This window comes from Colias croceus, chromosome Z, assembly GCF_905220415.1.
Source record: "Colias croceus chromosome Z, ilColCroc2.1".
NCBI classification, from domain to species: domain Eukaryota; kingdom Metazoa; phylum Arthropoda; class Insecta; order Lepidoptera; family Pieridae; genus Colias; species Colias croceus.
The window spans coordinates 5382650-5398280 of record NC_059568.1 but is presented as its reverse complement, the minus strand read 5'-3'; the positions used below and the strand labels follow the sequence as shown (position 1 = coordinate 5398280).

At 33.3% G+C, this 15631-nt stretch overlaps 1 protein-coding gene across 1 annotated transcript in view; it reads left to right on the top strand.

Moving 5' to 3' along the window:
- Window positions 1–15631, top strand: part of LOC123705103 (sodium-dependent dopamine transporter-like) — a 56686-nt gene that overhangs the window by 37516 nt on the left and 3539 nt on the right. Inside the window, exons 9-12 of the mRNA XM_045653727.1 lie at window positions 835–954; window positions 9636–9830; window positions 10957–11100; window positions 12232–12360. Coding sequence (XP_045509683.1) covers window positions 835–954; window positions 9636–9830; window positions 10957–11100; window positions 12232–12360 — 588 coding nt within the window. The remainder of the gene's footprint in view (window positions 1–834; window positions 955–9635; window positions 9831–10956; window positions 11101–12231; window positions 12361–15631) is intronic.

The following is a 15631-nucleotide window of genomic DNA, read 5'->3' as shown; positions in this document are numbered from 1 at the left end:
GTTAGTAGTAACTGATGAACAATGTACCAGGGTTGTAACCCTAGTACTATAAGATTAAGTAGTTAATTTCGTTTATTTATTTTAACTTACCTTCGGACTAAGGAAGTAAAGAGAAATAAAGATAAATATATCTTAAATTACTAGACAAGGACTGATAGCAAGGAGAAAAATGAGTTATTGTTTCTTGGATTCAAGTTTCTTGAGTTTTCATCATCTAGTCATTTGAAGTCTTCGCCATTCGTTGCTTTTTCGCCCACTTATGGTTGTTCCCCAGTCACTTATACTAAATATTATATCATAGTATAAGCAAAAAGGGGACCAGCCACACGTGGGGAAGTGGATGCTTCAATTTTTCAAATCTGAAATAAACTTATATATAAACGGTAGTTCTACGCAATCAATCTAATGATTAGTCTTATGTTCTAGTTATTTTAAATATGAATTTATTATAAATATTGGATTATCATAAAATGTATATTGTATAAGGTACAAAAATAATAATCAACTATAATATTAATTATAACATTGGTTGAGAATTTTTATGGGACCTGAATAAAATATCATTATATTGTGCGCATTTTTATATAACTTATGATGTTGTACATAATATTTACAACGTCATAAGCCTCTTAGCATAATATCATATACAATATACACAAAACCATATATTATGGAAAAATCATGAAGAACTCAGCACACTTAGGGCCGGCGCAGATATGGTGGAGCGCAGCGCACTGCATTTTTTATTGTCAAACTATAATCGACAATGTCATCATTGAGATAATATTCAAAAGTGTCATATCTGCGCCGGCCCTTACACTTAGTATTTTTCAGGCGATGATGACGCTGACAATATCGAAATTGCTACACAACGAGTTTCGTTCAGTGAAGTACATATATATCATTGGAATATTGTGCTTCTTCGGTTTCACTTTCTCGCTGCCATTGACCGTGGTACGTATTCATGGAAGGTCCTAGATTCTTTAAAAATTTCTCATTTATAAAGCATTTGAATACTTAGGTTATTCGAACGTCGTCAGTAGAGACACGGATTTACGACCAGTAATACAAAACCGAAGACGATAAACGGTTACATATTTCTGGTGCGTAACCCTGCGCCGCGATTGCATGTTGCTTGCATGTTGATTTGGAAGTATAAAATATTTTCTGATACCACGTTATGGACCCCCTTCACAATGGGCAGCGCCTGTGGGCCTGAAATGTATTTGAAATTATATATTTGAGTAAAGGTGGCGTCGTGATGAACTTTCGCGGCTATTGATGAAACTTGGATATTTTAAAAGAAGAATATATTGTGAGCAAAAGTTATTATGTAAATAAATCTCGAAACGTATTAGGAACAGAGATATTTGGTTTTGTATTATTCATTTACCTAGAATCTAGATGATTTATTATAAGATTTTTCTGAGTTTTTTTAAGGTATTCTCCTTTATTTACTTAAGAATTCTAATCTAAACCAAGTTTCATCACTGGCTGCGAAAGTTCATCACGACGCCACTAGCCCATACAAAAGTACCCAAACCCCATATAATACGTTTTCATGATGCACGTGCAGGAAAATTATAAATGTGAAGCCGCCTTTCAAAGAACATTTTATTCACACCCTGCATTTTTAGTGATACATTTTTCTGATTCATAAGTAGTAGTTTTGTTTTGAGTTTTACAGATGATTTGAATAGTGTAAATTTTGTTGTATAACAATAATTTTCATATCCAAGAAAATTGTCGGATATAAACATAATCTATCGGAATCTACATATTATATTCAAATTATGACCACGATTACTTTTACTTTTTTCCCACAAAATTGTATGTAAATGTTTTGGTGTCATTCCACATTAACATACACGAAGGCTTCCTTTAACGATTCGAGGGTTATAAACAATTCAGTGTTTGCGAAAAATTCATTGCATGGGCCTCAGTGCTGAGATCGAAAATTCTACTTGTACGAGGTACGAGCCGACATTGTAACCTTGAATATATAAAGCTAAAACTGCTCACATATTTACCACTCTTGTTTATGTCTTTGTTCGCGATATACGCCGCTTACATGGGTATAAAGTTGCTTGGATTTTCTGAGGTTTTTATTTCGGTGTTACTTGTATAGATGAAGGAGGTAGATAGATTTGTATAATATGATTATATTGCGGTTTACGCTTGAACCAACTTTAAAGGACCTAAATAAACTTAAGTGTTACCTATCATGAAACATAAAATAATACATTATATACTTTAACAAAATATTACACATTGACAATATATCTTCCGTTCCGCAAATGCTTTTCTACAAGAATAAAGTAAAATGTTTCCAGTAAAGCCACATAATACATAATAGTAGCTAAACGCTACAGAACGGACACTCTCCGCCTCCCGCCAAAATTAAACACTTACCTCACCCCGCACGATCAGACATGTTATGGTACCCATTTCCCCGCAAGGACGATACCAACGACGTCTTTAGACGAAACGCAACGAAGATTGACAACATTAATCAAATTGACTTAAAGCAATTTTATTATTTTGGATTTGTGATTATCGTTTTTCGTAGAAAATGGTTAGATATTGTGCTGTTTACGGATGTATTTCATCAGAAAAACGCGAATTTTTTTTTACGCTAGTCACAAATGTGCCAACCATAAAGAGTTTACACACACATTTGCAGTCTCTACAGTGTGACTGTCAAAACTATAATTTTGTATGGAGTGTCCGGGGTGTGGTAAAGCCTCAAATGCATGTTTAATTCGTTCGCATTTCTAAAAATATACTATGTTTTCACAGTGTCAATAATGATCGCCTCAAAGGTTTGGTCAATGCATAAAAGCTCGGAAAATATTCATGTAAATACACAATGAACATATATTAGGAAAACCAGACATTTTCTAGGAATACGCGATATAATAACTCAATATTTTTCAAAGATTCTAGACAAGTTTCCAATCGCCTACATCTTTTTATTTTATTGAAGCGACATGTAAAATTGTAACGACATTTCACAGAAAATGTCTGCATTTTCATTTCGTATATACAATTCACGATTGTGGCGCTTCTTGAATGAAATTCTTATGAAAGAGCCATATTGCTCTTACCAGGGCCGTCTTAGACTATGCCGGGGCCCTTGGGCACACAAGAATTGGGGGCCCTTTGAAATATAAAGAAATCAAACTAGGTACGCAAATTTTTTCCCACAATTATATATGTTTTTGCCCTAAATTGAAACTTAAAGAAGTAATAAGAAAACTTAAAGAAAATTTCTATGTAAAATTTTTGCTCCATTTTTTTATACATTTTACAAAAAAGTTACTTCTGACCAATGTTGTATTATAATATGGTCTTTTGAGGAAACTTTTTTCCTTATTTTTTTTTATATAATTCATTTGAAACGCTGCTGCTGTAATGGCGCTCCAAAGTTGACTTTAATTAAATTTAATTAAGAAATATTTTAAGAATTACTTTTTCAAATTACCTTTCTCTTTGAATTTATATTTTAGGTTTTATGGCACTCAAATGCTTTATAAATAAAATATAAATTCAACAAAAAAGGTCGTGTTCCATCGTTACAATATTGTATTCACTGAAAAGTGCTTCATATTGGTTGAGATGGTTGTTAAATCATCTCAATAGATGGCGTGCGGTGTGTCCCTTAAGACACATAAAACTGAAGGAATAGAATAAATTCGATTGCTCCGGCGGGTCACGAGTGGCTGAGTTGGTCAAGCATCCGCCCCGGAATGGCGCGAAGGATGCGGGTTCGAGTCGGTTCGGTTCTTTATAAATTTATACCTTTCTCTTTTTCAAATTTATCTTTTTAATTTGCATCTGGATTTTTTCTTTCGTAGCCGTTTCATATTGATCAAAATTATTGCGTGCGTTATTAACATAATTTATTCAAAGCCTAGGCAAATGGCAAAAGTCAAAACGCTTGTCATCTATTCGTATAGAAATGGTCCGGTGTGAACAGAGTTCACTAAATTCTAGGACCTTTAAAACTACAAAATTTCATATCCAGCAGAAAATTAGTAAAATTGTTCAAAGGAATAAGGATTACTAAAAATAAAATTCAAAATTAACTGTCATTCCGGTACGTGAATTAAAAAACATATTCCAGGTTATAAATAAATAAAAAAATAGGTGATTTCGCGATTTATACTGAAACGATAAGTTTTATCATAAAATCATTTAGGTGTGAAGTGATTTAAGAAATGTGTGCATATTATAAGGATGGAATGAGTTTATAAATCGTTATATCTTAGAAAATGGTAGGAAGCTACATCTTAGGAAAATAATGTATTGATTCTTTTGTATAAGTAGATAATTTTATGATCTACAATTTGGGTAAAAGTGGTTATATGATAAAACTTACCGTTTCGGTAAAAATCACGAAAAACCTATATAGCGGCCTTCACACGTACAGTTTGGAATGCCGTTCCTGGGACTGCGCGCCAATCTGCGGATAAGTCTGTGTAGATTCGACCGCGCGCTGATCTGTTCTTCTATTTTACGCTATAAATGTAACTTCAGTTTTAACCACGGTTCAAACTATCTATTACGCTTTCCTGCAGATAAAACTGTACGTATAAATGCTTTTCGAGAGTTTGGATCGCAGTTTGGACTGGTGCGTGGAATGTCTTACATTTTAAAAGTTTTCTTTCAGTTTTGAACTAGTAGAGTAGAAATGGATGCACGTCTGGTGATAGCATTAGCTGGTTTCGTAGTGGGTTTTAATAATAATGTAAAAAGGAGACGTGTATGGGTTATAATATAAATATAATGGTTAATAAGGTATAATTATACCAAGTTTCATCGAAATCGAACCGTTAGTTTTCACGTGATGCCTTCACAAACAGACAGACAGACAGACAGACAAAAATTTTTTTAATCACATATTTGGGTTTGGTATCGATCCAGTAACACCCCCTGCTATTTATTTTTTCAACATTTTCAATGTACAGAATTGACCCTTCTACAGATTTATTATATGTATAGATTTGCCATAAGCATGGATGTTCCCGATTTAACCTTATAAAACCCGTCGGCCGTCACTGCTTCCACGCTCCAAACCGCCATTTTCTAATATTTGCATCCACACGTGGCATCCGCGGAAAACTATAAAGATGTGCGTACGCATCGACGCAACGCATCAAAACTGTCACGCCACCACGCGCTCATCGCATCTACACGCACGGATCGGACGGCAGGATGGTATGGCGCGGGGTGTTTCGCGCGGTTTAAACTGTACGTGTGAAGGCCGCTAATATCTGTTGACTTTTAGGAAAAAATTTTTTCGTAGTAACAGAAGGTCGGGAAATTTTAATATATTTTTGAAGTGAAACTTCTTTAGGCGCGTTGAGAGTAAAATTTCAAGGTTGCATCATAACAATACCGTAACGTCATGGAGTAATTCAACGATTTTGGTATCTTATAATCTTGCCAAAGAAGTGGGCTATTTAGCACCGAAATAATTTTTCAAATCGGACTAGTAGTTCCCGAGATTAGCGCGTTCAAACAAAAAAACAAACTCTTCAGCTTTATTATATTAAGTATAGATTGTGTTTTTAATAATTTCACCAAATTTCGGCTGGATGGGAATTTTGGTCGTGGTCGTCGTCGTCCTTGGTAGTGTGACCGAAACATTAGCAAAACGTCATAAGCTTATATCAATTAGTATCAATAGTGGATTCTATTCTCTAGCGTTTCTGCCACTTGTCTAGAGGCCCAGAGATTAAAGTTTTGTCACAACGCCCTTGTATGCTATTCTGTAAACTTAGACTTGTTAGTAATTTTCATAAATCTCAAAATGGTTCAAGTAAAAATATATTATATTACGTTAATAAGTAAATAAATAATTCGAGTAAATGTCTGATAAGTTAATTATAATGGTGTTCGAATCACTCGAATTATTCCATGTAATAACCTTGTAATAACATAGATGTTTTGATTCGAATAAATCTGAAAATGATCTGACGTTCTGGCATTAAAAAGCTGTATTGCTTTTTAATAAAATATTTTGAGATTTATGTGAGAAAAATTGTCAGTCCTACATCTCCTCCAGGGGGGCCCCCTGACGATGGGGGGCCCTGGGCACTGGCCCCCTGTGCCCCTATGGTAAAGACGGCACTGGCTCTTACTCAGAAGTATAATCTATCCAATAAATAATTTAACGATGTTCAATCGCACTTGACTTGTTCCTGGAAAGGGAAACGTTATTGAAAATTGAAAACGGTTTTATTTACATATTTGCATTTTATATTACTGTAAATAACGTTTAATTTGTTAACATAATAATATTCTGTGAACTTGCGATGAATATGGCAGTGACATTGAACATTGTATGCGAGGCAATAATGCTCTCGAATTTCTGAGGATGCATAAATTGGCATCCGATATCTCAGACATCGGAGGTCCAATCAATTCTGCCCTTTGTCGTCAAATTCTGGATACACGTGCCTCGTAAATGGCATTGGAATATTTTCAAGGACATGTTACGATAGAGTGGAAATTGTACAGTTTAGTATTTGTATGTTATCCTGTTAAACATACAGGATACATACAGTTATTGGAAAGCTCGGATGTTATAACGTTTCACTACCCTCATTGATTATATTATTTGCCTAATATCTGAAGCTTTTTTAGTATGTAATATATTATAATGTAAATTTTAATGTTTTTTGTTTTAATTTTAAGTATTTCATTTATTCCATTTAATTACATAACATAATTTAAACTTTAATCAAACAAGATTTGAAAGCCCCTAATATTACTAACATAATCCTGCCTCTATACTCACCGGTAAGAGGCTTAATTATTGTTTCGCATACATGATAATATTATATAACACATTAGATACACATTACACGTGTAGAATTTAGGTATCGCTTCTGCTGAATTCAAATGCAGTTTAAATATATCGATCGCAAACTTGGGAACCATTCAATGATGTATTAACCGTATTGCCCAAAGAGAAATCTTTGAAATTGAATGAATATTCCGCAGTTCTGAAATGCTGTGTGAATATTTATGCAGCGTTCTGATTAAGTTGGGTATTGAGATGAAACATGCCCTTAGTGGGTGGAATTCGCAATCGTCTCTTTCTTTTGGTTTGATGAAGTGGCATGATGCTTGTTTATAAGTTTTGAGCGGATAATATCAGAGAGACTGGTTAGTGGTTACCACTTGGTAAGCGACCATGGATATGAAAATAATAGACGTACCTAGCCTAGGTAGGCTTAGACATATCATACGGGCCTCCGGCAGTGATTGTCATTTCATTGTTCCTACGGGTAGGTATTAGAAGGAACAATGAGAGTCCTATCTCTATCGTCTATAATCGTCTCGTCTATTGTTTAATAAACCTTATTGGCTATATTTACTCTATAAATGATTTCAATGTATAAAGATGTAAAGAAAGGATGTGGTTGGGGACAGTTAAATCGATAGCGTTCTCGATTCTCAATGCACATTGAAGCGAATTGCAGATATCTTCGATACACAGACATGCCCGCGGGAAAACGTTTGATGTATTTACCGTATTTTCGATGTTAAATTTAAAACTGTTTGAACTAGTTTGGCCATTTTATCGAGTGTTTATACTTTGCAGAGTTTATTTACAAACGAGCTATTATTTGTTAGCAGTTATTTTGATTATGTTTATTTTTCGATTGTGTGTTTATTTTTAAACGTGTTTTTAACATTACGTATAGAAGATTTACAAAATATGTTATATACAAATTTTCCTTTCATAGTAGTTTTCATTTCCTACCCACGAAATTATCACTATTTTCAATAATTTATAGTCATATTAAAGTAAAAGCTATTAAATATAATAAATTATATTTATAGACACAATAATTTAATTAATTAATTCACTAGAATGCAGAATATGATATCGAGTAGGTTTTAGTAGAGCATGTTAACAGGAAATGTTAAATTAATAATTTCGAAGATGGAGATTTGGTTGGTTGGCATTTCCTTTTAATTTAAGTTTTAAAAATTGATTTCTTACATTAATCTTCATTCATATTTTTGGTATGTTTGTTGTGCCAATGGAAAAAATCATCTTAATTTTATTACCTACTTATACAATTTCATCAGCAACTTAAAGTTGCACAATATATGTTTTTTTTTACTATTTCAAATTTAACAACTACCTACCTACTGCATGTAAAACTTAATTATTGCAATTGCAAACGATTAGAGAAGCGTTACTTATGTAATCTGGTCAAAATCTTGTCTATAAAAATAAAATAGATGTTAGCATTTTGATCTAGCTTTCAAATAACTTTCTAGTTTCATACTTGTGTTAATTAATTAAATAAATACATTTAACAAACTAAAGGTAAAAGCAACTTCAACCACAAACTCGTGTTCTGTAGAAGTTGTAAGGTAGAAGCGGTGCAGGGAACAAAAGTTTCAAGACCATTACACGAATTAACTACACTACAAGTTAACTGGAAACTGTGGGCGGATCATTATCTAGTTGAACTGACAAGGAATAAATTGAGCATGATTTTATACCTGGCAAATTGAACAGAATTTAATCTGCTTTATATATAAAACTCAAAGGTGACTGATATAGTAATCTATCAACGCACAGCCCAAACCACTGGTCGTATCGGGCTGAAATTTGGCATGCAGGTAGATGTCATAACGTAGGCGTCCTCTAAGAAAAGATTTTAGAAAATTCATCCCCTAAAGGGGTAATATAGGGGATGAAAACTTATACTATGAAAATTTATCTTTTCCACGCAAGCGAAGCTGCGGGCAAAAGCTAGTTCAAATATAAGCGCAACATTAATTTCTAGCGATGAAATGAGAATATTAGAAAACTTATACCATTATCGTAAATTAGTTTGTACAATGTAACTACTGATTGATGGTTACAGTAGGTTGTCCGTAATAGTTACAGTAGATATAAAAATCGGTACAATTTGTTCGTATTACATATAAGATAAGAATTCTTAAGAAAACATCAAATTTCACCAATCAATATCATATTATATTTAATATTAACGTTATTAGCAATTCTGAACGTGTGAGACAATAATTTCTCCGCAAACATATCCTAGTTTATAAAAGTTGAAACGTGTTTCAGCTTAGATTCAATGTCGATGAATGCTGTTAATCTGTATGGAAATTAAAAGCTTTTTGCTAGTCATTTTAGTAACAAAGTACTGTATATTGTATAATCTTTTACACGTGAACTAAATGCCCGTTGTTTTGCAACCTTGAATCTGTATAATTGGTTTTATTTCAAATGGAATATTGTTGAAATGAAATGTGTGCACGTGTAACAATCAAGTGTTGGTTTTTCAGAAAACTACGAAATGTTATTGTGGTTTTAAATTCAGATTTTACATATGCGTGTACAGAAAAAAGCGCTCTTTTTCCCCTGTTGCTGTCATATAAAAATTTATAAGATTTTTTCATAGACTAGTAAATTATTCCAGATAAAAGATTTTTCCAAGTATTAAAAATGTCATTAAAGTATAGGCCTAAGGGCCCTGAATTAGATTCCCGGTGGACAAAAAGTCTACTTCTAATAAGATGACTGATGGATTGATTTTTTTTTGATGATTAGTAGACGTCCATCGATTCTAATTGTAACAATTGCGTTTCAGATACCAACTAGCAAATTAAAAGGATTGATAATTGGACACAAGCTTTCCTCCTTCTATTTAGGAGGCTTCAAGGTGCTTATCGTCATGTGGGTGTACGGAGTTAAAAAGTTCTCAACAGACATTCAGTTTTGGTTGGGTTTTAAGCCGACTATATACTGGCGGAGCGTATGGATGTTGTTACCGATTGTTTTTTCTGTTAGTATTCAAATGATTTTTACACGTGCCGTTTTCAACGCGTTTGACCTTTTAGATCATTTACAGTTTTACTGGAAACGTATTTTCCAGTTTCGATAAATCGGCCGGATGATGAAGGCTATTTTTTAAATAAATCCTTTGATATTTTCATATTGAAATTTTGCATCTGATTACTTTTAACATGAAAGAGGCATAAGCGGATTATATTATACCGGTGAATATTGGCTACTTTAACCCGCAGTAAATTACGGTTTACGTACGGGAAATTGAAATTGATTTATTATATGGTTATAACAAAAATATTAAAATGAGACTTCATGAACTTATTCTAAAGTAAAAATATTTTTAACTTACCAAGTACGTCGATTGCTCTGGCCGGGTCACGGGTGGCCGAGAGGTCGGGCGTTGCTCCGGTGAGGTGCAAGACGCGGGTTCGAATCTCGCCACGGGATTGAATTTTTCTGTTCTTTAAAATTTTTCTAAAGCACATAATTATCAGATTAGTTTTGTCAATCATATATCCTGAACTAAAGTATGGGAAATTTGTACTTAAAGAATTAAGAAACCATTTAACAAAAGGGTTAAAAACCTAAATATGTGTATCGTGTGAACATGTAAAATGCTATTTACGAAGTCTTGTTTCACAAAGAGACCGCAGGGCTGGTTTAGTTAAATTATGTGCATTTAAATTATGCTGTAAGGCTTTTCATTTAAAGCTTCCTAGAAAAATGCACATGGTTTAAACGTATTTTCTCTTCACAATAATATGTAGTTTACTTCTGACATACAGAACAATTATAAAAACTTTTATATTGTGATATTACTTCTAAGGCTTTGCTTCAGCCGTAATTTTATAGAACCACGCATACTATTGTGTAGAATTATAACTCTGATGAGCTTTTTTAATAAGAAAATATAAAATGTTTTAGAAACTATTGTGCCGCAGATATTAATTATTTAAAAATAGTTTTTTTCATTTACATTTTTCAATGAAAAACATTGAAAATATAATGATCATATTCATATCGAAATGTTCATTAGCAATGCTTTTCATCTGTTTTTACGTAAGCTGAAATTCATGTTTACGCTTCAAAAGTATGTTTTAAATAAGTTATTAATATTTCAGATACTTATTATGAACAAAATCAACGAGGTGCGACTTTTAAACGATGTACAGCAACAGATATCAGCCATTATTTGGGTTGCATTCTCACTGATTACAGTGGCGATGTTTCAAATTAAAACTGTTGCGAGATATATTTTGCGAAATGTGAGCTTTTTGATTTATTTATTTTATCATATTATTATAAAATATTATCATTACGTTCGATATTTATTTTGTAGCAGTGTTCTTTTGTAATGATTAACTTTTATGAGCCGATTTTCAATCCTTGGTTAACTGTTAAGTATTACACGAACATTTTAAAATGTTACCTGTAAACTGTCAAATACGGAAAATTAGAATACATTTTTGAAATGGTAGTTTAATACGTTATTCGATGAATAAGTTTTAACCAACAATTGAAAAATCAGACCTAAAATGTGTAAATAACATATTGTTAAATAATTAATTGGTCGCCAGCATTACAGGCATTGACATGGCAACGTAAAACCAAGAAGTCCAAGTTTATTACACCTTAGGGTTTTTTTTTAATTTTGTTATACTAATTTTATAAATCCAAATCCATACACACACAAATTAACCATTTTAAACTTCATTTCTTTAGCTGAAAGCTAATTAACTTTTAACAAAGGCGATGTATATGAATCGCTTAATATCCATTGTGTGGCAAACGCGGTAACAAGTCCTTTCATATCATAAATGGTAACACGCTTCATTGTTTAGCCGGACAGGCTATTCACAAGCGACCACAACAATTTACGTGTATGGCCAATTGGAATGCATTCTGATGGGCGTTTAATGCCTTACGCGTTCACACGTTACGGAATTTTTAACGCTTAAACAGTAACACGCTTCGAAAAGTAAGCGTTTAACCGATTAGAAAAGATTAGTGTAGATAAGTTGCGTTCAAATTTTGGAATAAAATTCTCGTATCACTACATAGTATAAAACAAAGTCGATTTCTCTGTCCATATGTCCCTTTGTATGCTTAAATCTTTAAAACTACGCAACGAATTTTGATGCGATTTTTTAATAGATAGAGTGATTCAAGAGGAAGGTTTTAGTATATAATTTATTAGGTTTTAGACAAAGCGGGCGAAGCCGAGGGCGACAAGCTAGTTACGTGATAAATGTATCTACTGTATTTGTATTTCAGGAGTAAAAGGGTTTATCACCAATAGGTACGTGGTACGAATACACCACTAATAATAATAAATAGCACAGTTTCAACAACAGCAAGTAACCGTTATTCTAAAAAAAAAATATTGTTTTTTCTAGAATTTAATTGGCATATTCCGAAGTACTCCAAGATATGGGCCCTTGGATCCTGATGATCGTAAGAGGAGAAAATATTTTGATGAGATCAGTTTATATCGACAGTGTAAACATGATTGTATCGTTATGTCCGTAAGTAAAATCTTATCCTTAAAAAGTCAACACGTGTCAGAAGTGAAACTTGTGGCAAGATTCATTGATACCAAAATCGCGCCTTATCCATGACGTGACGATATCGCCATGATGCGACCTTGAAATAATCTAAACTTCTATTTTGTAAATTAGAGAAAAGTCTGCTTCTTTCTAACTAAATATGTAGAATACATATGGATAACTATTTCATTTGAACGAAGTTAGCAAATCTTTTTATTAACAGGTTTACAAAGGTTAAATCTAATTGCCTCAACGTATGGAGGAGACACCATGAACAAAATCTGTGCGCCATTTTTTTGCTCTAATTAAGTTTTAAAAATTATTATTTAGTTAGGTACCTACTTACCAATGAAAGTTATTCCTTTGCACTTTTACGTATTATTTGTGTTATTTGTGCAATATCGTAACACACACGAAGGCATATTTGATGCGTTTCACTTTAAAACAAATAAAAAATGAGCGTGCAGTTACGGCGTATGGCGTATGTTGAGCGGAACATAAGTGATGTAGGCGGTGTCGTCTCCATATGTATATCTCAATGGCCTCAACTAGTTATTTAATATACTCGTATATTTTGAACAATGAGTCTAGTCACTTCCAGTCAACTATTCCCTCATAGTTTCATTTTAATATCTACTTTGTGTGTAACATTTACATCAATATGAGATGAGAGAAACTTTGTTATTAAATTGCTTTATTGCAGAGATATACGGATGTACAATCAATTCTGTTTCCTAAATTTTTATCTAATTACATGTTTTATCAATGATAAAGTAAAATGAAAAATAAAAGAACGTGTTAAACAAGAAGATAAAAATAAAATTAACTATAGTCGAGCCAATTTAATAGGCAACATTTGACGTCTATCAATTTTATCTTCGAAGAGAGGTAACCTGCTTAAAAACATCGATTAAAGTGAATTAATCGATACGGATTTGAAACATTTGTCAATCGAATTTATTAATTTATGATGATTTTTATTCACAAGTAATCAATGCATTCGATTCTAGATGTCAGATTTCGATTTTTAGAGTAACGTCTCTGGTATTTAAAAAGAAAAAAGGTTTATTGACACAAAATTGTAGCGACGTCAGTTCTTCAATTCAGAAATTGTTTGTTATGTTTAGTATGGTTTATCAGTAAAATGAAATCTTAAAATTACTTGTATCGGTCATTATTATTATAAATATGTAATCATAATTGAAAAAAGTTAAGCAAATGTGCAGTTCTAACAAAACGAAATATCATGTTATTCTATGTCGTCGTTACTAGGTTACGTTGTTGAATTTTGTTGAACTGTCAAATGTTGCCTATTAAAATGGCTCTACTATAGCACAGAATACATAATAGTAGCTAAACGCTACAGAACGGACACTCTCCGCCTCCCGCCAAAATTAAACACTTACCTCACCCCGCACGATCAGACATGTTATGGTACCCATTTCCCCGCAAGGACGATACCAACGACGTCTTTAGACGAAACGCAACGAAGATTGACAACATTAATCAAATTGACTTAAAGCAATTTTATTATTTTGGATTTGTGATTATCGTTTTTCGTAGAAAATGGTTAGATATTGTGCTGTTTACGCATGTATTTCATCAGAAAAACGCGAATTTTTTTTTACGCTAGTCACAAATGTGCCAACCATAAAGAGTTTACACACACATTTGCAGTCTCTACAGTGTGACTGTCAAAACTATAATTTTGTATGGAGTGTCCGGGGTGTGACTATAGTCTAAGGGCGTATTCAGAAAGAAAGCTTGAAACTTATAAGCGCTTATCGGCACTTGTCATGTTCATATATTTTCCTGCGCGGGTTACCAGCGCTGACAAGCGCCGATAAGCGCTTATAAGCGCTTATAAGTTTCAAGCTTTCTTTCTGAATACGCCCTATCTTACTCGATTTTGATAAAAAAAACAAAAGATATTCGTTTAGCTCGGTAAAAGTTCTAAGCGCAAAGAGACAGGTAAGTACCTACATGAAAGCATAAATAGGATTTAAAAGAAGGCAAATGCTTTTATCTCTTAGCTGAAAATATAAATCCAAAGGAGACATGCATCCCGCTTATTATTGTCTACCTCAAAGCATTGCATATTATGGCAGTTTCTTTATAAATACACGAAGACTTTGATCAGATATTAGTCGAAATCTGAATCTGGAATTTGGTTATATTAAAATTTTAAATCCCATTTCGTTGATCTGCGGTTTTTTTTAAACAGCTCGTGTGCCGAGCACACGTGTCAGAAGTTAAATTTCTTTCGCACGATGTAAAGATACCAAAATTGACGCCTCACTTCATGACTTGACGGTATTGCCATGACGTGACCTTGAAAATTTACTATAAGAAAAAATGAAAATAAAGTATTGAGAATGTATGATGATAGGTTTTTTTTATGAAATAGGATAGCAAACGAGCAGACGCGTCGCCTGGTGTTAAGCGATACACGCCGCCCATAAGCATCCACTCCACTGGGAAGTGGATGTGTTGCTGTCCTCAAAGGGATTTGGAAGGAGTTAGGTAGAAAGGGCGAGGATGGGAGGGAATGAGGATAGGGAAGGAGAGGATGGGTAGGGGATGGGAAGGGATGTGGGCCTCCGGACCCCTCACTCACCGTACGGAACGCGACAGTAAACTGTCACTATGGCGCCGATATTCTGTGAGGGTGTGGTACCTTCCCCGGTGCGAGCGTGGCCCAATTTGTGCCGAAGCATACTCGACTCCCACTCTACGTACTCTCAAAAGTTCAAAGATATCCTTAATTCTGTACGTTTAACAACGAGCCTGTTTAAATAACTACAACATGTAAACACGATAGCTATAAACAAGGGAAGCAATTTGTAGCGTTTCGCAAACATTCTAGAACAAATAGGGCGAGTCCTTGTTTCTGTTACAACTTTAGGCCAATTTCAGTTGCATTGCTGGTTGTATTGTAGCAAACATTAATTTCTCGCATGTACTATAATTATTATTGTAACTGAAATGAAAGTTATTACTTTTGATTAGCATGATTAGTTAGTATAACTTAAATTAATACCTTTCATTGATATTATGATTACGTAATAATCGAAACTAAAATAATTTTAGTTTACTAAAATAATTAAAATAATTAACTAAAATAATTATTATTACTTTGACAGTTGACACTCTTTTTCGTGTGATTTTGGTTTTGTAACCGTTAAATTATTGTGATTCAATTTTGCAATTTTCAACAAATTGTATTTAAAAAGCATAGAAAATTTTCTTA